The sequence below is a fragment of the Phasianus colchicus genome, chromosome 2, assembly GCF_987193195.1.
Source record: "Phasianus colchicus chromosome 2, bPhaCol1.hap1.1, whole genome shotgun sequence".
NCBI lineage: Eukaryota > Metazoa > Chordata > Aves > Galliformes > Phasianidae > Phasianus > Phasianus colchicus.
Genome location: NC_143437.1, coordinates 39,577,996 through 39,605,654, shown reverse-complemented (window position 1 = coordinate 39,605,654; position 27,659 = coordinate 39,577,996). Strand labels below are relative to the sequence as shown.

At 40.3% G+C, this 27,659-nt stretch overlaps 1 protein-coding gene across 1 annotated transcript in view; it reads right to left on the bottom strand.

Moving 5' to 3' along the window:
* Positions 1–5,126: 5,126 nt before the first annotated feature.
* EGLN1 (egl-9 family hypoxia inducible factor 1) overlaps positions 5,127–27,659 on the bottom strand; it is a 28,701-nt gene continuing 6,168 nt past the window's right edge. Inside the window, exons 2-5 of the mRNA XM_031613863.2 lie at positions 10,574–10,693; positions 9,930–10,066; positions 8,469–8,536; positions 5,127–6,563 (exon numbers count right to left, since the gene is read on the bottom strand). Of these exons, the coding sequence (XP_031469723.1) occupies positions 6,499–6,563; positions 8,469–8,536; positions 9,930–10,066; positions 10,574–10,693 (390 nt within the window). The 3' untranslated portion in view covers positions 5,127–6,498. The remainder of the gene's footprint in view (positions 6,564–8,468; positions 8,537–9,929; positions 10,067–10,573; positions 10,694–27,659) is intronic.

Below are 27,659 nucleotides of genomic sequence, written 5' to 3'. Positions count from 1 at the left end.
GAATGGAAAGTAAATATGCCTCATGTAGCAGCTGAAACCTTGCCATCAGCATATCATCTCTGCTGGAAGGAACGGTGTCCACTAGACTCTCATCTCAGAAAACAGATCCAATTAGTACACACGGCCCTGAGCCCCTTTACCAAATATTAGCGGTGTCTTGAACCGCATTTTCCTCAGAGAAATGGCTTCTCTACAATGTCCAAAGATGCTCAAATAAGAAGAGGCCTTCTGAAACACTTTGAGTTGCTGCAGTAACTCATGGTACCATGCTCATCAGCAGGTGAGACTGCACTGAGTAGGTTTGGGCTGGTGGTGTGTAGGCTGTGCCTGTCTAGGTCGTGGTGGTTTTGGTGGGGGCTGTTTCATCTTTTGTTTTCTTCTTTCTTATGTTTCGTCATGTCCTCTACTACAATGCAATTTTTATTTATTTTAAAACTTCATTATTTGTATAGCTTGCTTACGTATTCTAATGCAAGTTGTATCTATAACACACATGACTTGTGCTAGTTTTGATCTTTGTTTGGCCCTTTGTATGATCCTTGCTATCTTTAAGTATTGAAATACCAACTCACAATGCAACTTACTGTTCAGCCACATGAAGACAGCGGTTCTGAGCCCATGGCTAAACCAGCTGGTCACCCTTCACAGCATTTATCACCATGTTGTACACTGAGTAGGTTAGAAGCTCTCCTGAAGAACACACAAACTACTGCCAATAGAAATGTAATCCCAAGCTGTTTTTTAATAAGAGGAAAAAGCTCCCCAAAGTCCACATCTGGAAGGCAGACAAGGAAACAGCTCAAGTAAAATGTTCAGACCTCTTATCTTCAGACATAAAAGTATGTTGTTTCACAACAGCACCCATGAAGAGAAAGGCAGATGGGATGAATCAGCAATTGCCTTTCCTGAGGCAAACATGCAGCATATCCTCTTCTCTCGTTTCTCTCCCATGGAAACACCTATCACATTTTTGCGTGGTTATGTTCCATGTTCCCCACGCCCATCCCATACATTTTATTTTGGTCTCATACTTCAGTCTCTTCCTGCCCTGCTTTACCATTTCTAATTCAACCCTTCCTTCCTCCCTGTCCTGCTATGGACTTGAGTTGGTGATCTGCACCTCATCTGCTCCTTCCATTTTTAGAGCCAACTCTGAGTACCGATTCCACATGGGAGTTTTGGGCTTGTGGCTTTTTTTGTTCAGGAAGCAATACATGTGCAGTATATTCACTCCTCTTCAAAGCTATGGGGAAAAGCATGATGGAACTGAGTAAATGGCAGCAAAAGTCAACAGAGTGAATTCTCTAGAACTGGCTTTGTCTGGCGGAGGACCTTGAACCTGCTTCTGACAGCTGCCCTCCCCTCCCACCAGACACAGGCATGAGCTCAGAAGGGCACATACCTCACGGCCAGCAGACCTTCTGCACTGATGTAAGGCCTCAAACAGGCTTCGATGCATTTGCAGCAATCATTTGCATTCAAGCTTTATTCACGTTCTCCAAAAAAGGCTAAATAATATTTTATATGAAAGGCCCAAGTTTCTGCAGATCCATGCCCACCCCCAGAAAAGCAGATGAGAACCAAACCCAAGTGAGTCCCAAGAAGTTCTTCAAAGTCTTGGCCGCTGAGTACTCACTCCCACTACGCATTTGCAAGTGCACGCAGCCATCTGCATGCCTACAGGCAAAGTACACATGCTAGGCTTCCTGGTTTCTCAGATTTTGAGTTTGCCTTTGACATTTAGCAATCTCCCCTCTCCTTCAAAGCATTCAGCAGGCACTGAAGTGGTACTTCCCAGTCCGATTGTACTTATCAGTGTGACTTAAGAGATTTGGTCCTTCCACCCCTGACCTCAAGGCGGTCAGCATGTCCAGATGTTTTGCATAAGATATTTGCCTCCAGCACTCGGTTGTCAGCTCACTTCCTGTCAGATTTGCAAGTGGCTTTCTTTTGAGCAACAGCCAAAAAAGACTTCATCGTTCCTTGGTGCAGCATTTGACTTTGCTACACAAACTGATTCCTCCGCACATAGTGCTCAACAATATGATCATAAAAAATCACATCTGTCCAGGATGGCTGTGAGCAATACAAGTCTCATTACTCATTCAACACAAAAGAAAGACAGGGAAAGATTTCAAGAGAACATAAGTCCATATCAGGACCGGCTAGTGCTGCTGCACTTAGGCTTGAGCCTAGTGCCCTGACAGAAGCCATCGCTGCAGAGCAGAGGAAAGACCAGCAGGTATCCATGTGTGACAGAAGGTGCACTAAGGCTGGCAGACTCACCCAGAGGCCCAGGGAACTCCCACTGAACCTGCACAAGACAGACAATCAAGCGTGGGGCTTCACACAAGCTGGAGCAATGGCAGAAGCACAGTCACTGTGATGCTTCCTTGATTACTGGACAGCCATTTTGAGGCCCAATGAGGAAGCACAGAAAATTTGTGTGGCATCTTGTGTGGACTGGCCTCTGTAAACTCTATTGCTCTTCTACCATTTCAAAAGGGCTCAAAATTCATTAGGGATCATGTAAAACTGAAGAATTCCCAGTAAACCTTGCCATCTCACGAGGCCGAAAATGAACAAGCCTACAGCGCCTGATGACATGCATCCCGGGGTCATGAAGGAAATGGCTGATATGGTCACCAAGCCACTCTCCATCATATTTGGAAAGTCATGGCTGTTAGACAAAGTCCCCAGTGACTGGAAAGAGACATCACTCTCGTTTTTAAGAAAGGTGAACACAGAGAACTACAGGCCAGTAAACCTCACCTCTGTGTCTTGGAAGCAGCAGATCCTTCTAGAGGAAATGTTAAGGCACACACAAGATGGGGAAGTGACCAAGACAATTAGCATAGTTTCAACCAAGGGCAGATCAGTGGCCTTCTATGATGGAGCAATGACCTCAGTGGACAAGGGAAGGGCAACTGCTGTCATGTGCCTGCACTTGTGTGAGGCATGTGACATGGTCCCACACCACATCATTATCTCTAAATTGGAGAGAGAGGGGTTTGAATGATGGCCTATTTGGTGGATAAATGATTGGTTGGACCATCTTAGCCAGAGGGGCTGTTGTCAACAGCTCTATGTCCAAGTGGAGGCAGAGCACAAGTGGTGTCCTCCAGGTGTGCATCTTGAGACAACAGCTCAACGTCTTTATCAGTGACACAGATATGTGTCCCTCAGCAAGTCTGCTGAGTGAAATCAAGCTGAGCGATGCAGCTGACACAACAGAAGGGTTGCCATTGCATGGAACCTGGACAGGCTCGAGAAGTGGGCTCACAGAAACCTAATGAGGTTCAACAAGGGCAAGGTGTTGCAATTTGGTAAACACAATCCCAGATTTGCATACTGGAAGAGAATTCATTTAGAGCAGCCCTACGGAAAAGCAGTTGGGAGTTTTGGCAGGCAGCATGAATGAGTAGGTGGCAGCCCTGCCCAGGGCAGGGAGGTTGGAACTTGCTAATCTTTAAGGTTCTTTCTAATGCAAGCCATTCTTTGATTTGATTATTCCTATGATAAATCCTTTCTGAAGTAGACTTTCACGTTATACTTCTTGCACATATCAGAAAGTGGTGAAAAATTAGTAATGCCTCTATGTAGGTCATCACTCCAACCAGTTTAAACTTTGGGCTGTTTTTGATGGAGAAAGTAATGAGAAAAATGATCACCCCACCCACATAATGAAGACCATTCAGAGAAACAGATCATTCTCCAGAGTAAAAGTGGCTCTGGTTAAAACAGAAATCCACATACCCTACTTTATCAGGGGCATTTATAAGTTAGTTACTATAGTGGTTTCTAAAAGTTACATAGATCACAAATAACCACATTGTTTTCAAGAACCTTTATACATCATCTTTTTTTAATTAGATTAGCTTTACAAGCAACTTGAGAGCTCTTTCATAATGAACACTGCTTTTCAAATTACACAACTTTATAGGCAACCTGTAAATGAATCCTGAATTTCTTTGCCTGCTATAGATAAAGGTCTCATATTTTACAGCTGGCTAACATCATGAATAAAAATAGCATTATGAAGCTTTGTCTTTAACCAGGACTAGACACATACAGATCGTAAGACAGTTTAAAAAATATTTTTGAAACAAGGAGCTGCTTGGTGATGCTCAAGACTGAATATTCAACCGACATGAAATAAAGAGTTTCTAAAGGACACTGAAGAAACGGCTGACCTGATTTGTTGACCCTATTGTAATGACTTACACAGAGTGTAAAATTAAGCACTTTTTAAACCTGTCTGGCAAGCACAAACCTACGTGATTAGAATTTGATACGCTGTATAACTGCAGAAGTTTGAATTACGGAGGGACTGAAATGAGTTTAAAGGCTTATGCTGTACATTTCTAAATTAAAACCAACCGAACCTCCATTAAAGAAGTATTAAAGATGAAGTAAAAGAGGTGGCTTTTTCGCTTGTTTCATCGATAGCCTAAATGCACTGCAGACCAGACAGTAACGAAGATTTGCACTCCTTGGCCAGGTTGGCAGAGGCACTTACAGTAAAGGTATCCTATCTGGTTTTTTCTGGGAAGAAACGAGGAAAGAGGAGGAGAATTGCAAAGGGCAAGAACGTGTTAAGAAAAGGAAAAACAAAACTGGGATTTCCATTGGTTCTCCTAAATGATATACCAATACTGAATTTTTCCCCCTTCTGTCAGTTTGTTACTAAACAATTAGCTTTTTTTTTTTCATGTTTTACATGAACAATAGTAATCTTTTTAATAAAAAATTACTGAGCTTTCCATAGAAAAGGTCTCTAATTGAATACAAACTATACAGATACTAAAATTGTCACAAGTTGTAGTATATACAGAAATATTTCTGTACACTCACATTGTTTTGGCTAAGTAAGGAAATGAGGGACAGATAGAAAACTGCAGCGGGTTAAGTTGATCAACCCCCTAGCTCCTATATATATATGTATATATATATATATATGCAGTCTTTTATAGGTTTGCTTTTGTTTTCTGAAGCTTTTAAAGCTCAGAAGGAAAAAAAAAAAGGAAAAAAATAGAACAGTGTCCAAAACATTTATCTCTTAAAAATTAAAATACCTAAGTTTCTGCATGTCACTTTTATTCTGTGATCTTCCCTTTTCCAAAAAAAAAAAAAAAAAAAAAAAAAAAAAAAAAAAAAAAAAGAAAACAATGTAAAAGAAAGCAAAGTTTTTTTGTTTTTTTGTTTTTTTACTAAACGTGTGTCTCAGTGTTGATCAGAGGCCAGTGTTTTTTTTTGGGAAATCCTTCAGCACAGTGAGAATCTAAAGATGTATTGCAGAAGGAGCCTACAGTGATGTGCTTCACCTTCAGTGTGCTGACCATTTCCTTGACACTATATGATAGATCAAGGTGTCAACTTAAAGACTGCATGGGACAGCAACATTTGGAAAGGACATTTTTTTAAAAAGTGAATTTTAGATATTCTGTTAACTTATATACAAAGGAAAGGGGGATGGCAAGTATTCTTTAGAAAAGGGAGAAAGCTCAACATTTCTGTAAAGTACACAAGGAGGTTCTGGGTACCTCTAATAGCCTAGGAAAGCCCTTGTATGTTCTTGTAACTTGATGGTATTTACCAGGTCCCCAAAGCCAATGACAGCAACCGATAGTGTCAAGTTCACTTAGTGCCAGTCACTTAAAAACAAAACAAAATAAAAACAGAACAAAACCAAAAACAGAGACTGAAACTTCCCCTCTGTAGAATCAACATACAAAACCACAAACTGAATGTTACTAATAGCAAGATATTGATTTGCTTCTGTTAATACGGTTCAAGAGGACATAGTCAAAAAACAATACAGCAGCAATCTTTAAAAGTTAAGATTAGTGTGAGATATGATATAAAACAATCAGGTTTTTAGCTGGTAATTAAAGTGCTCCTTCTCTGACTTAAGGTGTAAAGAAAATTAAAGTGATTATCAGTTACTGGCAACCCTTACATTAGGTCTTTCATGGCAGAGGAGAACAGTATGAACAGTTTTACAAAAATAGATTCATGTTATTTTGGAGAATACTGTAGTTTTTTTTCTTTTTTTTTTTCTGTTTTTCTTTTTTTTAAGACTCAATTTTGATAAACTGTACCTGGTCATACAAAAATTACCCAAAATTCAAACTTTTACCATATAAAAAAAGGAGTGATGAATTTGATTCAGCTGGATGACAGGTCTGGCAAAATATAAGGATGAACAAATTCTATGTAGGGCACTTGTTTATGTCCAGATGCATATGTTGTTCCTTACTGATTGCTTATCTTCTTCACATAAGCAGTCACAGGCCTGGAGTGACAATCACATAGTACAATGCTTCAGCAGTCAAAAAAATCTTCTATTTGATGCAACATGGAAACACTGTATGCTTCTTTATTAAAACGTTGGTTTGTTGTCGATTTTCCTTTACCTTGTTATTCACATTCAAAAGTTAATAGATAGCATCAAGGTTTCTCAGGGAGAATAGCAAGAGGAGTGGCTAAAACAAAGGCTTATAAAACGCCTTTCCCAACCGAGTCAGAAGGTTTATTAAGTTCAACCCTCACACCTTTTTCACCTGCAGAAAGACAAAAAGGAATCCAGTATTATTTGTCAGCATTTATCAAAGTACGGTCTACGGAATGGCTGCACCACTTTCTAGCTTAGTTTTAAGAGAATCTTCAAGGATGACCCAGTACACGTGATACATCCAAATGCATATTTCTGTGCACCTGCTCTGATGCTGTGCTCTGGAAAGCCAATAAGCTGTGGTTAGTTGTAATCTCTGAAAGCAGGATGCTTCCTGTCACACGTGCAGTTTTGAAATTAATTACCTTGACCTTTACAAACCTATAAGAACAGCCTTTTCAGATGTGAAGAGGCAGTCCACTACTCTGGATTGGAATGTCCAGAGTCTCTAGGTATTTATCTTTGTAAAGAAACACTGAAGGATTTTTTTTCTTTCTAAATGCAACATCACACTTGACTCAATGCTAATGCTAATGCTAATAATAATTCACCTTTTCAGTCCTCACGATTAACCTGAATAACTTCAAGTACATCCTATGAAAACACTAGCAGACAATATTCCATATCCATAGGAAATTCACATATACTTGCATGGCTTTAGCCAAAACCTGAATGCTCTTTTATAACTATAATATCAGATATAGTATAATTCTCAGTTCAGATAAAGAATAAACACTGCAATTTTAACTGCAAATAAAACTGTGATTGGGATAAGTAGGAATAACTGGGTAATAGGAATCTGTGCTAGACCTAACCAATAGCAAAATTAAAGTTTCCTCCTCCCTTCCAGGTCCCTGCAGCTGAAGGGGGGACACTGCAGACGGAGGAGGGCAGAGCTCCTGCTCAACCGAGCTGTTTCCAGCAGCCAAAGCTGCATGGAGACAAACCAAGTGGCTCTGACTATTCTCCAGCAGCTTTATAAGGCTCAGGGTCACATGTGTGTGACATGAAGACTGACTTCCAGTGCCGACACACTTCCCGCAGAGCCCCGCGGGGCTGGGCATGCGTCACCAGTATTCCTGATGGCCTGGGAGTGCCACTGCCACCCCAAGCTCACCCTGACCCCTGCCCCTTGGTTTCTTGTCCTTCCCTGCAAGCCAGGCAGGAGCAGTGTTACTCTGACCGCTCCCAAAAGGCACTGAGCCACAGTTGCACCACAAGCAGTGGAACTGCAGTCCCAATACTACAGGAGTGCTCCAGGCACCAAAAAGCTGTGAACATAATCTGATTTGAAAGTGACTGGACCCACGTATCCAAAAATCAGCCTTTTCAGAGCATTTGGTGAAACCACTGAGAAATATGCTGTGCATTTGTGCACCTGCAGTGCACCTGATTGTGCTTTGTTCTTACCATAGCAAGCACAGAATTGTGATGAGTTTACAAGCACGACAGAATTCCCAAACCATTTCTCCTTATACGCTAATTTGAACAGGAAAATTAGATCAGCTTCCTCTTGAGGGAGAAGTCAGAAAAGGAAAACAGATGCCTGATATGTGGAATTGAAAATGGAGGAAGTCACTCCATTCTTTGATTACAGATTTTAATTTTAGGTTTTTGTTTCTCCGACACAGAGATTCTAGTCAAGTCAGATCGCCATATCCCATCAGAAGCATTTACATGGCGCTCAGTCCTGTGGTGCATTTATTAACCACCACTCCTACCAGAGTGACATGGGCAGGGAGAGGCTGCATCCCCCATTTGAAAAGCCCAACTAGACTCAAGTCCCAGAGGAAGTGTGTGCAGAACAAGGAGCTGACCTGGATTTCCCAAGTCATGGGCTAGCAGCTTAGCCACTGGGTCACCGTCCCTGTAAAGCCTGACTAGATGAATTATGCCTTGTTTTTTTCCCCCCTTATTGTGTAGAAGGTGGGCTGAGGACATGAGGTTGGACTGCTCAGCTATTCTTCCAGAAAAAAAACCAACCAAAGAATAGGAGATATTAACAAGAGTTTACCTGTTAGATATTTTACTTTAGCTCGTGCTCTTTCATCTGCATCAAAATACCACACTGTTATTGCGTACCTAAGGAAAAGGATAAAAAAAAAAATTAAAGAATTCCTGAACTGTAAGGAAAAACATTACAGTGAAGCACTTAACTAAAAAGTCAATGAGACCATAATTCTGCATTCAGCAGAAGAAAACTTTAATGAAGAGAAAGCAAGCAGTACGCACTGTCTGAATAGCTATTGAAAGGGTGATGCTGACACTGTAAGTACTTTTTCCCCCAGTGATTTGTTATTACAGTTCTTGCACAGAAACTGGGCAATTACTCTGCCCCATGACCTCATCTTCAGCTTTACTTGGTCAAGTCCATTGCTGAGTCATACTGCAAGAAATCATTCTTGGACACTTGCCATAAGGGAAAATTAACTCCCCCTTCTTACACAGCTCCTCTGGTTTTCCACTGCCCACTGAAGATTTAAGTATGAAATGCCAGCTATTGAGAAAAGACATTAAGGAGCTTTAGTAAATGGCATTTCACCCTCTGTTCAGAGCACAGAAGGGGGAAGGGAGAGTGCTGCAGCCTTGGGAAAGGCTCTGAGTAAGAGGACGTGCAGACTGCAGTTTCAAATTATTTCTTGCAGAGATGCTTGCATTATCTCAGTGCCCTAGTTAATGTTCAGTGCTATGTGTGCAACAGGAAGTTTGGACCAACAACTCCAATGATTTATCTATTAACACAATCTGTCATTGTTTACTCAAGATGTCGGGCAGTGAATACACGTACGTTTAGCATCATCTCCCTAAACAATAACAAAAGGGGTTTCACGTTCCATCTGTGACTCAAACTGGGAAAAACCCTTACAACACTACAAAGAAAAATAAGAGATTCATGTACCAATGGTTATTGCTGATCCCCAGCCCTCTCCCTATTCCCAAACTAAGTCAAATGTAGAGTTGAAGGGAGAGGGAACTTGACCATTTGCTACCTTCCCAGTGCAAGCAGGTATAAAACTGTAGCACCCTGTCAATCTTTAAAAAGCACAATACTGTGGTAGTGACAATGGGAAAAGAACACAATATAAAGCCATTACTGAGTAACAACACAGTTACACAATACTCCTAGGCTACAGCAGGGTCTGTTTATGGCCAGGTGTGGTCCTCTCCAGCTCTACTGAGTACACGCTCAGCAATTTCTGACTTTTCAAGTACCATGGCCTACCTACCCTGGCTAAGAACGTGTTCTCTCCAAAATATGTGATAAAACATGGGTACAAACTCAGCAGCACAGCAGAATCCTAATCAACCATCCAAAAGAGAAAAAACAAAATTTTTGCCATAGTGCAACCGGAACTTGACATCCAGAGACCTAGAATCAGGTCATAAGTCATAATTTCTTTTGTTTCTCATTGGAATTCCCTCACCTTTTGCAAGAAGCAGCATCATGCAATGTATCTGAGCCCATTAGTCCTACCTTGTAGCAAATGCTGGCTGTACTTCATGAGGGTTGCGGCGATCAGACCAGAAGAATAGCAGTCTATCAAATTTGGGTTCAATGTCAGCAAATTGGGCTTTACCTTCTGGAAATATCCGAAGGATGCCTCCACTTACCTACAAATTAAATGTTTAAAATCAGTGCATTAAGTATATACCAAGACATTATTTTCAAATTACCAAATACATTTAAAAATATTTCACATGCATGGAGCTGAAATTAAAGCCTTTATCACACCCAAATAGCTATATCCATTTGCCAAATCTACCTAAATCACTGAAATGCTTGGATAATCCGTATTAAGTCAGTGACCACATCTATAGTTTTAAGCCACCAACAGTGAATTCTTAGACCACTCAAACTGTGCTATAGATACTCATCTATTCTAAACCTCATATCCACAATAATATAAAGGTATGTGCTGATCTACACTGACACTTTGAAAATAAATGCCTCATCTACAGAACATCTCACTAACTGCAGAATCAAAGGCAAAAGATGTCCAAGTTAATGCAACATAGGAATATATCTAGGCAAAGACAGAAGAAAGAATGCGTACAAAGCCCTGCAGCAAAGACACATTAGCAAGTATACGAAAAAATGCATAGAAAGAAGTTGCATACCTTGGCATCCCAGTCTTTATTAAGATAATATATACATGTAACACATCTTCCATCTCCATTTGGGTTATCAACATGGCGCACATACCCCGTTCCATTGCCTGGGTAACAAGCCACCATGGCCTACAGTCAAGGAAGCAAAAATAATCATTAATTTTTTCCGCTGGGGAAAAAGCATACATTTTATCTGTATTATATATACATAAGCAGCACATAAATTGAACTAGAAATAGCAGCATGTTTTTTTTATTTTTTTTTTCCTCTAAGTTTTCTTTCTAGGTAAGAATATCACACAAACTGATATACACGACAAAGGCATGAAACACATCGTGAGGAACAGTGTTAACGTATTGCAGGTGGGGCTGCTCTTATGTTGTGGGTAACACTCAGATTTGGCTCCCTTGACTGTGATACAGGAGAAGGAAAATATCTCATACATAATTAATGCTTCTCATGAGATGGAGAATGGTTTACCAGACTCGAGTTCACAGACAGCTATCCTATACATCTTTCTTGTTCCCCCCCCCCATATCTCTAGTGCAAAGACTTTCTCTACAAAAAAGTGATGTAAAACTTTATTTTAGGAGGCTTTGTAAGGCAGCACAATTAGCCCATCTTACTCAATTACTCCAAGAGCATTTTTTTTTGCTCGTGTTTTCCAATGTACAGGAGGTCTTTGAATCCTTGTTGAAAGGATACAACAAAAACACCCTTTTCACTCAAGAAGTGAGAAATTTATTAGAGGAACTGAACAGTGAAATCTAATAACCCAAGGATATTAAACTATTTCCAGTACAGTAGTACTTCTATCTATGTAAATTCCTATTGGAATTGGCCGCATTATCCAAGATGATGGAAAGACAACTGCAAAGTGATTTACTTCATTAGAATCCAGACATGTGCATGTTCACAGGAAACAAACTGGACATGCTGCTCACTGATGGTCTGATCAGCTCGATCAGGACCCAGCCTGCAAGCATGAACCATTTGTGGAACAGCATGTCTGCCCATCTTTAGGCTTTTCTTGGAAAAGATAATAATTCCAGGCTTTTGAAAGAGATCAGAACAAAGTTTCCCTGGCCAAGGAATTTCACGTTTACCCTGCCATCACGGTACCCAGACATCTGCACAGACAATATGACTTCCACAAAAAGAATTTCAGGGAAATGCAAGAACACAAAAATCTGATATCCTATCAACTTCACTGAATATTTGGTTTTTGAGGGGGAGAGAGGGGAATAAAAAAATTGAACTCAATGATACCAGTGCAGATTTAGCATGGTTGTTACAATTTGAAGTTAGACCTACCCAGATTTACAAACTTCAGCCATAACACTCTTCCGTAAAATATCAAAAGCAGTTTTCCCATTAAAATGCTAACTGTGGAAATGTAGTTTAAAGTTATTTCAAGTCAAGAGTATCAGTGCACTTTTTTTCTTTATATTCCAAATTTAACCTTTTTTCTTTTCTTAATGGTAACAAATAAAGCTTTCCAGCTTGCATTAGTTCCAAGAAATTGCTCTGAGTAGGCTCAAACAGTAAAATATTTGTACACAGCTTGTAAACAGAATGGGTTTTGCTACAGCAGCAAACATTTTAAACTTTCATTTACAGATATACTGTAATAAGAGAAGAAGCAATGCTCTGGTAGATCTTTCTAGGACCTAAGAGAACATTATGTTTGCCAAACTCTGTTCACATGAAAGAGAACTAACTACACTGATACAGCATTACAGTATAAGTACTCCGAAGTACAACATTTAAATATACTTGTAATTTTAAAGTTAGGCATTTCAGCTTCTCGGTTCCTTTACTGTAATCACAGTGTAGTCATCATTACAGTTCTCATGTTATGTAAACAAACTATATATATCAAATAATGCGACCTCCTATTTGGCAAAGCCACTACTTATCAGTTTTGCTGCAGGAAGATAAACCCACAAAATCAAAACAGTGAGTTTAAGATACCAAATAATGTAATAAGGGTTCTGCAATTTCCTTTCTTAGCAAGAAAAAAAGGAACAAAACAAAGCGAAGCTGGGCTGGAAGAGGAAGGTATTTGGTTTCCATTGAAGCTAAGCCTCTTGAAGAAAAGCCCACAAACCAGTGACCCTGCTGCGCTCTTGTGGAACAGTGCTGGACATAGATCCTGAGTTTTGCTGGAGCCAAGTCTATACCAACATTCCTAACAAGACAAGTACTTTCAGTTTTGCTGAGGTACTGGAAAAAGCAAACTGACATCTGTCATTCCTCTACACCCATGAGAAGCAGCTGCTCCAATTCATTCAGAATGAAGAAAAGCTGGAGGTCAAATAGCCACAGCAGTTTCAATTCTCTCTGAAATCACGAGGAGTCACACTCAGATATGGAAATGTCTCCAGGCATGTAAATGACCTATCTGTCAGTGACTTGAAGGACCCCACAATTAGAAGTTTAGAAAGCAGATCCCAAGTCTTTCTAGCATACACCCTATTTTTTTTTCCAACCTTGAATTTTCTGAGGAAAGAGAGGACCAGCAGTTGGAAAGTCTGACATCAGCTGATATCAGCATAACACTGAGATCAGTCAGACTTCATGTCAGAAGTGTTTTGTACCTTCTGAGTCTGTCACTGACACTGTAAGAAAACAACAACAAACTCACTTGTTTTTGACTTTGGAGCCTGAAACTTCTGCTATCATTAACTGCAAGAGAGAATTTTGCAGCGATAAGTTATCTAATATGCATTTGTTATAACAGTAACAATGACTCAGTCTTTAGCAACAAATTGGAAAGCAAACAAACTGGCCCATCAGCCAGTGCAGCACAATGTATGTTCTCCAGTTCGCGTGACAATTCCCTTTCTCCAATTGAACTGTGATAAGGAAAGTAACCGACTTTTTACAGGACACGTGAAGTGTACTGCCTTGTGAAACAATGCAAAGTGAGCTGGCATCAAACTGCCACATACTGCAAGATTACTCACATTTCTCTTCTGTGGGAAAGGATGGAAAAGCTACCCATGCAAATAATGAAATCATGTACTTTTCTGTTATTCTACCGTATACATAAGCACGCAAATATGTATGTCAGGAAAAGGGAAATTTGGGGTTTGTGACTTTTTTTGAATGCTGTTAATGGCATTTGAGATCAGAATGTCCAAAATTCCTTAAAATTTTATGCTCAAAACAATAAAGGTATCAGCTCTTCAAAACAAAACTATCTGTCCTGTTGGTTCTCCCATAAAAGTTACCAGGGAATTTGACTCAAAACACTGCTTCCATTTTCATAATAGACAAGGTCTCCTCTTTCGTGCTTCTCAGACTCTTTTAAAGTGTTTGGTCATCTTAAACATGTTCTGTGCAGAAGTGAAGTCACCACTGAACAGCTCTGCAGAACACTTTCAGCGTTAGCCTTTAATCCAGCAGCACTCTGCCTGAGCACTCATGCCTAGCACTGGAGAGAGCTGTCCCAAGATACCCTCTAGAATTTATGAGTAATTGAAAAAGCATGAAAGCACCCTCGCTGCTCTGCAATCAGCACAACTTGTGTCTGTCAAACAAGATTAATCACACACTTAAGCAGCTGTTGATCGCTCATTCACACACATTCTGCTTCCAAGGGTTCAACTCTGAAAAATGAACTGTAGGTTATCACCCCAAACAAGCAACATTAAGTTGTTAACAGAAGAACTGAAACCACATCTTTTTTTTCCTAAGCATCGCCATCTTTAACGTGCCAAAGGCAACAGAAGGAATAATCCATTCCATGCAGTTATGCTCACTCTGTAAAGAGGTATCAGACAAGCAATTTGACTCTGGCAGGCACAGCACTGCAGTGCAGCAAAAAGTTGAGTTCCAAGGGAAGCATCCCCAGCCTCGTTCACCAAGTACAACAGCCTAACCCCTAGATAAAGAAAAGAGCTGCAGGTAAACACACTGAAGCTTTTTCCTCTCCTCTCCTATTCCTCTGACAGCTGGATATCAGTAAGCCAACCATTCCTTAAAAGAAGCAAGCACTAACAACAAATTCAAAGGGAGGAAAATACTACTTAAGCAGTAAAATAAAATTCCTCCAGGAAAATTAAAAAACAAAATCAAACAAAACAATAAAATGGAGAGAGGACATGTGTTGTGCCACATTAATTTATTAATATAAAATAACTTTATTGTTTAGCTCAGATTAAAGAAAACTGCATCAGTCAAGGAGATGTCACTTTTGCTGTTTGCTGAAGGAACTACAAATCCCAGTGAGCAAAACAAGATGTCTAAATGCAAGACTGATGACTTCCTAACAGAATTTATCAGATGCTCTCACAAAGACTTGAATGGAAATCCTCAGTGCAGGTCATCAGACATATTATTCAAAGAAAAAAACACTCACTGGAATGAAGAACCAAACTAAAGAATAAAACATCTGACTTGTCCCTCTGTGGTCTATCCTAATGCAACTCTAGTTCAACTATTTGTTCATCCCTGCCAAACAACAGTTCTGAGGAAACATACCACAGTTTCAACACACACCAGCCCACGATTTTTTGCAAGGTGTACAAAATGACAACTGAACTGAAAGGAAAAAAAAGCCTGCATTGGTACAACTTGGCATGAGCAAAGTCAAGATTATTGACTTCAGCACGCTAATGTGGTACAACTTGCCTTGCATTCATATGTTTTCTAGTGCAGATTCCTCACAACCAGAGACAGAAACTTTCAGCAAAAGCTATCAACTGGAAAGAACTATTAGCTCTACCCAAAACAGAGGAAGTTCAAAGTGACAAAATAAACTCCTTGACACAGCTAATCCAAGGATTTCAGCACCGATGTTCATCCCCCAAGTCAGTCTTTATGCTGGTCTACTCCATGACCCAGCAAATAAGGACAGAGAGCCAGGTGTTTACAGTCGCCAGAACTGCGTAACTGGAAAAGCTGGAGAAAAATATCAGCATCTGCATCTTTCAATCACTGTCAGCTGGAGAACCTATTAGAGGAGAGCAAAGTTGCTATCTATGTGCTTAAAAACTTAAACAGCGGTGGCTCACATGTCCATGAGCGAGACTGGGGATCTCTAAATTTCAGTTAGAAACTAACAAAAACGAGAGACCCACCCACTGCAGCAGCTCTGAAGCTCTCTCCCCTAACAGTAAGTTACCACCACAGACATTTAATTTATTAGCAAAGCAGAACAACTTTTATTATCCGCAGCATTTTTCTCTGCAGATACACTAAAACCACCTAACTGCAAAAGAAAAAAAAAATACAAAAATCCTACTTAAAGCAGCAGCTATCTGGATCACATTCTGGAAAGCACACAGTAAGCAGCTCTTCTAGGAAAAACCAACTGAAGGCAAGGATGAGAAATGCGGGTCAGCCCAGGCCATGTGGGGGGAAGCGGGAGGGGGGTAGTGAAGACAGCAGCAGGGGTTTTTATCAGGAGAGTGGGTTTGGCAAAGCTGCCTGCTCTTGAGTTGGCACGCTGAAGGCAAACTGAACAAAGTTGAAAAACAAACTCTGATAGGTAGGGAGAGAGGGAAAACAGAGCTGAAATAACTTCTTGCACTATAAATAGGAGCAGCACACAGCTATGTAGGTGGTTTATGTTTTCTATGAACTTCCAGGCAGTTCAGAAAGTAATGGCAGCCTGACCTAATTCACCCTTCCCCACACCTTTCAGTGCAAAGGCCACTGCAGGGTTTCCAGTCACTCTGGTAAAACTGTATTTTGTAAACAGGTCAAAAAAAAAAAAAATCAAGTAATATACCATCTTATTTGGCACAACTGATAAACACTCTTACCACTTACTTCTAACTTTCTAATAATATTAAAAAGATATCATATGAGAAATCACATGATTTCTCGGTTCAGAGAAAGCTGTGCCCAGTCAGCAGTCTGGCTACTCGGCAGCAGCCTGCTCAGTTTCTCTGCGAGTTAACTCACTCCTTCACCCATTACAACTGCCTTCAGATTTAAGGGACAACTACTTACTTTAAGGACTCACTGCAGCCCCTCTAATAAATTGAGGCATATCAGGAAGCAGAAATGCTCGTGCTGTTTCACTGGCTGTGTTCAGCCCACCCACACCCACTTTGAATTTATGCCAAATTCTCTGCACGTTGCAGAGTTGGTGCTTCGTAAACATGCCAGGCACTTCTAGCTGCATGGGAGTCAGCACCTCCTCTCCAATGTTCATTTCAAACTGCAAGCAACAGCAACAACACATGAAGCTGGCTGCCAAACACCATCTCCTTCCTTCACACGTGTTCATAGGTTTTAAGAAATTTTCACGAGCTCTTAAAAATCGATGATAAAATTTGGATGCAAACTTGGACAACTCATCAGTTTTTCCCAATGGCTTACAAATAAATGCTGTTGCTCAAGTTTGATGTTCAGAAGACAAACATGTGATGTGCTCATACTTTTAACAGACAAATCCAAGAGATGTAAAAAAATGACATATAGAAAGGAAAAGCTCTCATAAAACAATCAATCAGGAGCCATTAACCTTGGGGAGATCTTGAAGAGGCTCGGATGGTTGGACAGAGAGAATCTTAGCAGAGCCCCAAGGAATCTGGGGCAATTTGGAGATACACCTCCAAAGATGAACTGATAAGTGACCAAACCCAATGTTACAGGCACAAACAGCAGGAAGACCTAAAACATGCTTCCTACCTCCCAGAGTAGAACTCTAATGCTTTACAGCCTCCAACTAGTCTACTACTTAACTGAGATAACAACGCTTAAATATTAACAAGGCTCTCACTGCTTTCGTACATTTGAGCTTGTTACCAGTCTCAAATGTCCAAACGCAAAGAGATCACCAAGCCAGTCTGCAAACTCCAGGGGAAAACCTGCAGGTGGTATCTTCCTTAATAGTTAACACACTGGCATTTTCCAGGCTGCCAGCCAAGACGTCTTTCCTTAGAGTTATGTTAGCTTAACCAAAAGTTTTTGTTTTAAAACTAAACCGGTGAAATCAGTGCAAATACCCTTGCAGTCCTCCAATCTGATTAAGATCTGGCTTCCCTTAGCTTAATCTAATTCCTTATTAGCAAAATAAAACTGGGTTCAATTAATAAAGTCTACAAAGAGTTGTGCACTGACTTAAACAGGATTATTTTTTTTTTTTTAGAGTAAGGTTTATCTAACACAACTCTGAACATAAACAATGTCTTCAAGCTTACAATACTCTTATGTCCTTAAAAAAAAAAAAAAAAAAAAGCACATTTGAGCTGCTATTTAATGATGTGCTTCAAAGCATTAATAACTTCCCTGACGTTCAACATACATAGTCGGAGTTTTAATACCACAGTCTGCTACAAACCTAAAACTCAGCAACCCATAACAAACAAAAACTAATCAAGGCTTCCCAAAGAAGGTAGATGAAAATTACTGTTACCGAGGACAGAAAGTTATTTTTCAATAGCACAGGCACAAATACAAAACTCCTCTCTGCAGCTGAGAAAGGTGTTTAAAGCCTAAATCTGTCCACAATATGATTAAATAATCAACCAGAACACTTTCAAACAACTGCTGAAAAGTGTAAAATACATTTGAAGAATTGGCTGGCCTTCACACATAACTCCCCTTTCTGTCCAAGAGAAGCAGACTAGTGACTCAGTGTTTTGGCACTGTGTAAAAATGACAGAGAAATAAGTCAATCAGCACAAATTTTAAGAGTCTGTTTTTAATTTAACATCATGACTACTTTGAAATGAATAACACCATCAAAAAATAGTCTGAAACTGCTTTTTTCCAAGAAGAGGCAGAACGTTCTGCTCTCGCATGACTCCAGTCAACTTACTCATCACTAACCATTCAGAAAAAGTACAAGGAAGCAGCATCTTTAGCTAAAATTAACACAACACTGAAACAAACTATGATAGTAAACTAAAATAATAGGAGGTTAAGTGTCATTCAGATACACTACTTAAAATATCTTCTTACAGTGTTTTGTGCAGACCAAATTCTCAGATACAACCGCATGACACTGACGATTTTGTCTTACTTGAAACAATTATTTTGTTTCCACTTTAAGGAGCAAAATAATCGGGAAAATAAAATTCAGCTTGCAGGAAATATTTCCTAATATAAAGATTTGAATGCTGTGTGACTGCACAACAAGACAATAATGGGATTGTATCTTCAGCAGTTAGCCAAATAGGAAGCTAATTGTATGATGTAAGCATCTTAAATTTTCAGCGCCTACAGGAAACATTCAAGGTCTTAGCACACATAAAATTTTATCTATAGAAGGATTTATTGCCACAAACACTACATTGACTAAAAAATGATTTAAAAATAATGTTAATGATTCTTGCAAGGGGTTATGGAGTACTCAGCAATGCCGACAGTATTCCCAACCCGACAAATTCTTTAGTATACCAAAGCACTCACTCCTAATTTAGAGGAATTATCTGAATTCTTGACATATTCATAAAAATGAGTAACTACACAGTGAATGTTAACATGCGAAGTGCTGCTTTAGTTCATAGTAACCTTTTGTAGAAGTCTTACTGTGGTTTAAAGCCAAATAACAGCAAACAGTCTGTAATATGCTTTCAAATAATCTACAATTTATAGGTGAGAAATGCTGACTGTCCATATTGCTTTTTATGGGCTTCCATATGTACACTGTCTCTATTTAAGCTCTTCTGTACAATCCCATCACCATAACATAACAGGGCCTCTCTCAGAACTGGTATAAACAATATTTGGGGTTTCTGGTTTTAACCAGATGACTCTGCATACAGAGTTCAAACATAAACTGGCACCTGTGCTCAGCTCACAGCACAGCTGGTAGAAAGTCTTGAGGAATAGCTACAGCAACACAGAATTACAGGCTGCTCACAAACACCAGGAGTCGATCTTATGATGTTGACATCAAGACATTCAACTCAGCTTAGATAAGCGTTCAGTGGCAGTAAACTCAACCCTGAATACCTCCCAGATGATTTCCACATGAGAAAACTAAACAAAAGGTAGAAACACGCTGGCCACAGACACTGGGACAGACAACTTGTTCTTCACTGCCAGTTTCAAATGTGAAATAAAATGCCACAAAGCCAGCCTGGGCACACAGGGCCACGACCATCAGCCCCCATACACATTTGCTGCTCCTGCTCGCTGCCCCACTTGTAGGCCCACACAAGCGCATGCTGCGACAGGAAAATCTACACAGGCACAATGAACTCCCTGACAAGACTGGCTAAGGAATGTGATTTATTTGCTTTACGAGTACGTGGCCATGTGCACAAGAGAAAAAGATCTGAATGTACCAAGCACTGAGTCCAGGCAGCCAGAAAAGCTTGAGGGAAATGTCTGTCCCAGCATAGTCAATACAGAACCCCACTGTCTTCTTCAATACCAATTTTACAGCACAGTTCTACAATAAATTTAAGCTCGCAGCAACAATAGCGTTTCTGGTTTAGGAACTGCTGTTGCTCATACAGGCTTCCCCAGTCTCCCTAAAATCCCCAACTGCTTTTGTCCCACAAGAGCAAAACGACTGTATGGTGGATAGCACACAACACCCTCATGCCCTGGGAGAAATATGGACAACATAGTGCGTTGCTAACTATCTACTAATTAAAAGGCACACATCTGGCTCACTCCAACTCCTCTTACACACAGAATCACAAAACTGCTGGAAAAATAGACAATCCAAGAAAAAAAAAGAAAAAAGCTAACTATTTTCCTGCTTCCTACTGCTTCAATAAGGAAAATAATTTTATATCCTCATCAAATTATTTACCCTTTCTAAAAGGCAAGTAGGTTCCTCTGAAGATCAGTTTTTTTCTAATTGTTATTTACAGAGAAAAGTCAAGAATCTGCCAAGATTCCTGTCAACCATGTTGCTATAACTGTCACTCCACAAGTTCCATGGTCAGAAGCACAGTGCTAATCTCAAGCTTCCTATTTCCCAATCAGAAGGTAGCTGAACCAAAACCCTGCAGAAAGTTGTTGGGCTTCTTTTATTTTTATTTATTTTTATGATTTTTTAAGAAAGTACCAAACAATCCTGTTACAGATAACTGTTTTGGCAAAGCAAAGACAGTTACATCTTTACAACATCCTGTACTTGCTGAGGAAACATGGTAGGGATTAAGAATCACGGCCTAGATCAGGAGTATCATGTCAACCCATCAGAAATCATCCGTAAGGTGTATTTATGCAACGCACATGCAAGATATGCAGAACATAAGTTCTATTTTTCAAAGCCTATTCCCTACTTAAGGTTGTAACCAAGAAAAGGAAAGAAACAAAAAAACTGTACTCAAAAAAGTATATTTGGAAACATCCTGAAATAACTCGCGGATACAAATTCCCTGCTGTCCCATGCATCAGTAGAGGAAATCACTGATGTAAAGATGATATATAGTGGAGAAAAAAAAAAAAAAAAAAAAGGAAAGAATAGCAACACTGCCACAAGTCAGTTGTACCAAAAGGCAAAAAAATAATGCTGAGTATCACAAGAGCTAAAGCGAAACAACAATTGCTTCTGCAAAATACTAGAATTCTCTACAAGAAATAAACATCCTGCTCAGGTCAGCAGGCAAACAGTACAGATTTCAGAGTTGAAAGAAATGAACCTTTTAGCCACAGACTGTATTCTACAGTGAGACTTGTCTACCATTACTGAAAGTAAGTACAGGCTTTTTCTAAAACATACATATATTATTTAACATCAATGGTGGTTAACAGCTTCTGAGTAAGAGACAACACTTCAGGAAATTTCCTGTGGACGGGCAGGTGATTTACTGTCTTCTATTACATGTAGTGGATGGCTCCATATTTTACAATAAGGATAACACAGCTTCTTGCCGTCGTTTGATCTGAGATCTGCAACCAAAGACGAGAAAAAGCCATTCTGAAAAGAGCATGATGGAGGGGAAAGAGTGGGAGGAGAAGGAAGAGCAGGCAAGAACTCATGGAACGCAGCAGCAACTTGCCAAACATGCACTGCATGATAACAAAGAGGAGAAAGTTCCAAAGCATGGGTTTTAATTGTGCCTGCTCCATTACTAACTGCATGACACCAAATTGCAAGCACTAATAACTGAGATACCCCAGGAATCCTCAGCTATAATTGCTTTTCTGCACCCTCCAGCTCCTCAACCAAATACAAAACCTCTCAGATATAAGAAGCCAATATTAGCACACAGAATTGTGACTGAAAATGAGAAGGAAAAAAAGCCCCCACTACACACACAGCACACTACTGCCATGCTCTTGTCCGCCCACTAGGTTCAAAAGTCAGTTCAGATAATCTGTCTCCCAGATGTAACATTCACATGGAACGCACACTGTGGCACTGCAGAAAGCTAGCTAGAAACAAAAATAATCAATTCAAATTGCAGGTGCTGTAACAGTAGGTAACTGCATGGCTCCTAACAAAATTCTTCCACTGGTTTTAGCTGGAATTGACTGACTTACTGCTTTGAATCATTGATTAGCTTTTTGCTGGAGGGTGGGTACACACAGAACTGTTAAACTGAACACTGAGCTTGTATTTAATTGTAAATTCTCCAAGGAAAAGCATTGTTTCTGTACGCTTTATTCATACAAGCAAAATGGAATTCAAGCCTATGGGCAGTCACACATAACTATGTTTACTGGTTACTAAAGAACTTTTAAAAGCTAAATTCACAAGTAGGAAAACAGAGCTTACAACGCCACAGCACCCTCCCAATCCCCTGCTCTGAATGGCAGCTCTACCCTCAGGCAGACTGACTGGTCCCCCACCTGGGACGGAAAGAAGCCCTAAAGAACAAGCAAAAAGCCTGGATTGTATTTAATTCCCAGGACCAACACAAGCAACACTATGCAGTTACACATGTTACTAGCTTTGTCTTTGCATGGGTGCATCTTCAAAGTAGCAGGATGTGTGCTTAGAAAGAGGAAAAGGCACAGTAAAAGCTGAAAGTCTGCAACATTCTTGTTGCAATGGGATAAGATTAAGCTGAAAAAGCTAATTGATCGTATCTTCACCTTTCTTGTCCTGCTGGTCGAAGTCTCTCATAGTTTTTTTAAAATAAATTTCTAGAACTAAATGGGTAAAAAAAAACAGTTTCTCTCCTTTATACCTACCGAACTTATAATATATAACTCTGGCCTAGCCTCTGGCTCATGAGAAGTTACCACTCCCATTTTCTGTTTTCTCTGAGGAAAATGACAAAGTCAGGACATCAGTCTAGGAACTCCTGTGTTGTTCTTGAGTCTATGCCAAGGTTAGGAGGCCTCAGAGAGCCACTGTATATCATTTTCCTCAGACTGCAATGGAGATTTAGTCAAGGCATTAATTTTGATGCAAAAAGTAGAAAATTTTAAGTATAAAGCACTTTAAGTATGGCCCTTACTCTCAAGGCATTCTAAAGTACTGGAACAGATAAATGCAAAATAGCAATAAAACCATGAGTTGAAGTAGCAATTTCACCACAGCAAACTAACTTCTGTTCAGTGAAAAACAACAGCTCCCTACAGGATCCCCACAGGGTCTGTACCTTTCACGTGACCAGGAAGAGGGAGGGAGTAGCAGGCCAGCAGCATTTACACGCAATAAGGAAATAACACTATGGGAACCATTCCAACACTGACTGCAGAAAGGTGCACAGTAGGTTAGAATGATATCAAGTACCTGGACTGAAAATGGCAGGTGCCATTCAGTAAAGAGGAAGTGCAAAAGAGGGATGTGCAGATGCACAAAGCTGCATAAATGGGCAACAGGAATGTACAGAGGTATAAAACAATACCCAGCTGAAGAAATGCTAAAAAGACTGTAATTCTTCAGTTCAGGAAGGAAACAGTATCAGCTGAAACATGTATGAAGGAAAGTATCAGGCTTAAAACCACAATAGATAAAACTACTGCAAAATGAGCTTTCACAACGAAGAATCTTGAAGATGTTGAAAATCATCAGGCTGTAGGCTTTAAACAAAAGGAAGTTCCTTCCCCATCTAATCAAACTGCAGGACTCATTGTTACAGGATATCGCAGAGGCCAAAAGTACAAATGGCTCTTAAAACCAAGATTACGTAAATTAATAGCAAGTACATCCATCCATCCGTACATACTAAGAGCAGTGGTTCAGATGCAACCTCTGGCCAAGGAAGTTTTTGAATTGCTGGAAGCTATACACAAGCATCACTTTGTCAGTATTTTGAAGCTTCACCTCTACACAGATTATAGACTACTTGCAATAAATGCACAACAGTATGAAGAGATTGCATCCTTTGGTGAGACATTTGATAGGGAAGAACTCTAACAAACACCAGAAGGCAAATTGCAAGAAACTGAAACAAGATTTAGGCTGCAAGAAGAGTGTAAGCTTCCAGCAGAAGAAATTTGTAGTATTTGAATGGTATCAACAGCTCCTTTAAATGTAGCTTCATCAGAAATCTTGCTCCCAGTAAGACTGAGTACTCATCTGAAGTGTTTCTGAAGAATACAACTCCATCCAGCTTCAATTTACTACTAAAGATTATCAACAGGCATCTCACAAGAGGCAGGCACTTTTATCTTTCAAATGCAGTCCTTGCAGAGGATAGCCCACTGGAAGGGTGCCTGTCCTGCCAAATATCCAGCAGGGCACAGAAATTGAGCAAAGCCTCGTGCTCTGCACGCTCAGCAGGGTCAGGCAGCCCTGCCCTTGGCGCCTACTCCTCCATCCACTCAGCAGGAAAGGGCTCCATACCAGCAGCCCACGGTCTCGGGGGGACCACAGGTAGGAGCAGCAGGTATCTGTGGGGAATGCAGATGAAAGAAAAATTGACAGGATTAGGAGGGTGGAGGATCATAAGCTCAGGGCTGCAGGGTTTTGATTTATACAACAGCCTGGAAATATACATGAGCCTGACCCCTGCCTGTTGAGAGGTTCCCTCTGTGTACTTCTATGAAATGTGTAAGTGGGTGGCATTTTTCTTGGGTAAACTAAAACATCCTGAAAATAACTTTGTCCAGATGTCTGTTACGAATTTGCTGCACAGAACAGAGTAAATAATATGGAGAATATTAAAGAAAAGCACTATTTGACAGTGGCTTTGGAAATGCCTGCTGCTCTAAGTTCAAAAGGATCCCTGGTGCATTATGCCCTCTCACTATAGAAATCCTCCTACAAACTTCAAAACACTTCTAGACAGAGATAAGCCTGCTCTACAGATAAGGAATTGATTTGATTTTCCTTAAACTTCTGGTTAAATCAATGTGTGAAATGCACACATACTTAAAATCAGCAAGCTGCACTAAGCCAGGACCATCTGATGGGCACAAGTTAATGCTTAATAGGTAAACTGGGAGAAAACTGTCATTAAGCTGCAGGAGAGATTGCGGTACAGTTACCACCTGCATAACGAGAAGAGATCCAAGCTAGGAACATTTCAGACTGTTTTAGCCAACTTTGATGATACGATGCCCAATGAAACAGGCCTGCTGAAACTGAGCGAGTTCAAGATGCCCTTATCAACTGGCCACAGCTTCCGTTCTCACAGTGGCAAGACCATGTGCCAGCTGCTCCAACAACAATGCAGCAGCCAGAAACCAGAAGGGCCTGACGCCTTCAGCTGAGTACCAGCCACACACAGCAAAAGCTGTTCACACAGCCTGATGACCACAGCAAGAGCAGATGTCTGAACAGGACAGAGAGCAGCAACAGGAAAAATACGCTATTCGTCAGCTCTGAGCTGCCTGCTCCATTCTTAAGATTTATTGCTTTAACTAGTACCTTCAAAGACAGTTCTTGCTACATATCCGTGGCTTTCTGAACTACATTAACACAGAGATAACAGATCCTGGCACTCCGACAGGCCAACAACAACAACAAAAAGGCAGAGTATGCCCAGAGAAGCCTCTGTCCTCTGCTGCTTTGCCAACATTTTTTTAGCTATCACAAAGTGATGCAAATTGACAATACAAGCTCCTCTCGTAAACAGATTTAAAATGTATTTACAAATCAAAAAGGAAATTAAAAAAACTCAATTTTTCACTCGGTTTATTACACCTAAAGATTTGTGAAGTCACCTGACCATCTTACCAGCAATTCCCATTAGCTATACCCCACAGGCACGTCCTTAACGTATGTCAGGGCACCGTGCATATAACACATACATTGCTGCCCTACATCACACAAATCCACGCACAGGCGGGTGCTCAGATTCCAACCCAATACCTATTTATAACATTATATGCTAACAAAAATACTCGAGTCATTTTGAGTTAAATACCAAAGAACAAGAAAGTCTTCAAGTGCACGCAGCTGTTACGTGCATAGAGGCACTGCTCTATTTTTGACAGACACTGTCCTGGAACAGCGAGTGAATTAGCTTTCAACCTGAAGCTTACGACTGCAACTTACCAGCTAGTTCTGGAACAAGCTCACACTGAAAATATGCTTGAACAGCTATGGTTAACCAATAATCTTCAGAAACTGCGAGGAGTTTACAAGGGCTTAACAAGCACAAAATGACTTTTGAAAAAGGCCACAAAGACCAGCATTGGTTCTCCTTAAGCGCGTAATAAGGAAACCATGAGCGTAAAAGGGAGAAAGGATATCATAAATAATGATTACTCCATGTAGTAGTAGCTAGAAAGTCAAACAACTGCTTTGGGGGGTAGGGCAGGCAGCACAGTGCATCAAAGCAGCAACACCATCAGAAAATCAGCAATGCCATCAAGAGGAAAAGTTAATGACCCACTGTACAGAGGTCACTCATGCACATGTACCCTTGTGGTTTGTACACCTCTGGAACAGCAGAGACTGAAAATCTAACTGCAGCTGTACAGCCCAAAAGGACTGGAAACACAACATGCAGTGAGCCAACCCAGCACTTCACAGAGCTATATCCTCATGCACCAAGGAATGGAGAGGAAATGGGACAATAAAAATAAAACAGTACTAAAACTTCAGACTTCTGTCCACTTCAGACTGAGCCTCTGCAGCTACAGAGACGAAGAAGGGGACGTGGCTGAGCAGTGGTTCTCCCCTCTCACCCTCCAAATTACTGAAGCCAGAAAGATTCAGAGAAAATGTTTTCTTTCTTGTGTATGTTCTACTGAGGAAAATCAGTAAAGTTTTTGTATAAAATTGTCACAAGGAAGATTCCTGAAGGATAGAACAACATGTTTCTGATGGCAGAAACTGAACCTCATACTGAATATGCAAGGATAAAGGACAAAGAAAGCATGAGGGAAAAAAAAATGATATAGGAAACACAGATTTCTTACCTCTTATTCAAAATTTCATGGGCAAATTTTGAGATAATCAGTCCCTAACTGTTAAACTAAGGCTGTAGTTTGGCAAACCCATCAAGCTGGCATAAATTAGCACTGCTGTTGAAAGAAAGTCTCAGCATCTGCCAGTCCCCTGTGCCAGCACAAACATCCAAACACTGAACCAGGAGCACTTCTTTTGCCAGTTCATTTTTCAGATGGATCAGTTCCCCACACCAGTTCACAGGATGGCCATGTAAATACTTATGTGACTAATTTTTCAGCCTGAAGTGCTCCGTAAACTACTACTAAATCACAAGGAGATGGAAAAGCCGATAGGAGTCACAGGCAGTGCTCCCCACCCTCAGATACGTTATATTACTCTTCAGTTATGATCACTACACTAATATGTGCAGAGGGTTTTACTGTTATTTGTTATTGACAAGTGTACCCACATATGCACCTGCTCCTGGAGATCAATCTGTAGGGAAAACTTGGTACGTTGGTACCCACAAAAGCGTTTAATCTATCTTTTAATTTTCACTGGTCATAAACAAGTGTCTTTTCTGGACACCTTGCTTCTCAACTGGAAGACTGTTTGCATTTAGAAATAACAGTCCTTTGAGACCCAAAACACGAGAAAGGACAAATAAAACTGTACTCAGCTCAGAGCTTTAACCCAACAGGAATGTAAAGTCCGCGGGCTGCCCTAAGTATCCATGAATCACCACATAATCCTTTGCTGAACAGTACACATGTCTAGAAGAAAACGCAATTGCCAACAAAAACACCATCAGGAAGAAAAATCTTTAAGCTAAAGTATCTGTAAAACTCTATCAGGTTCAAGGAATTCAAGCAATTACTGAGAGACTGAGACCTACCCACTTTTTCTCCACAACTCAGTGGCTAATTCTGG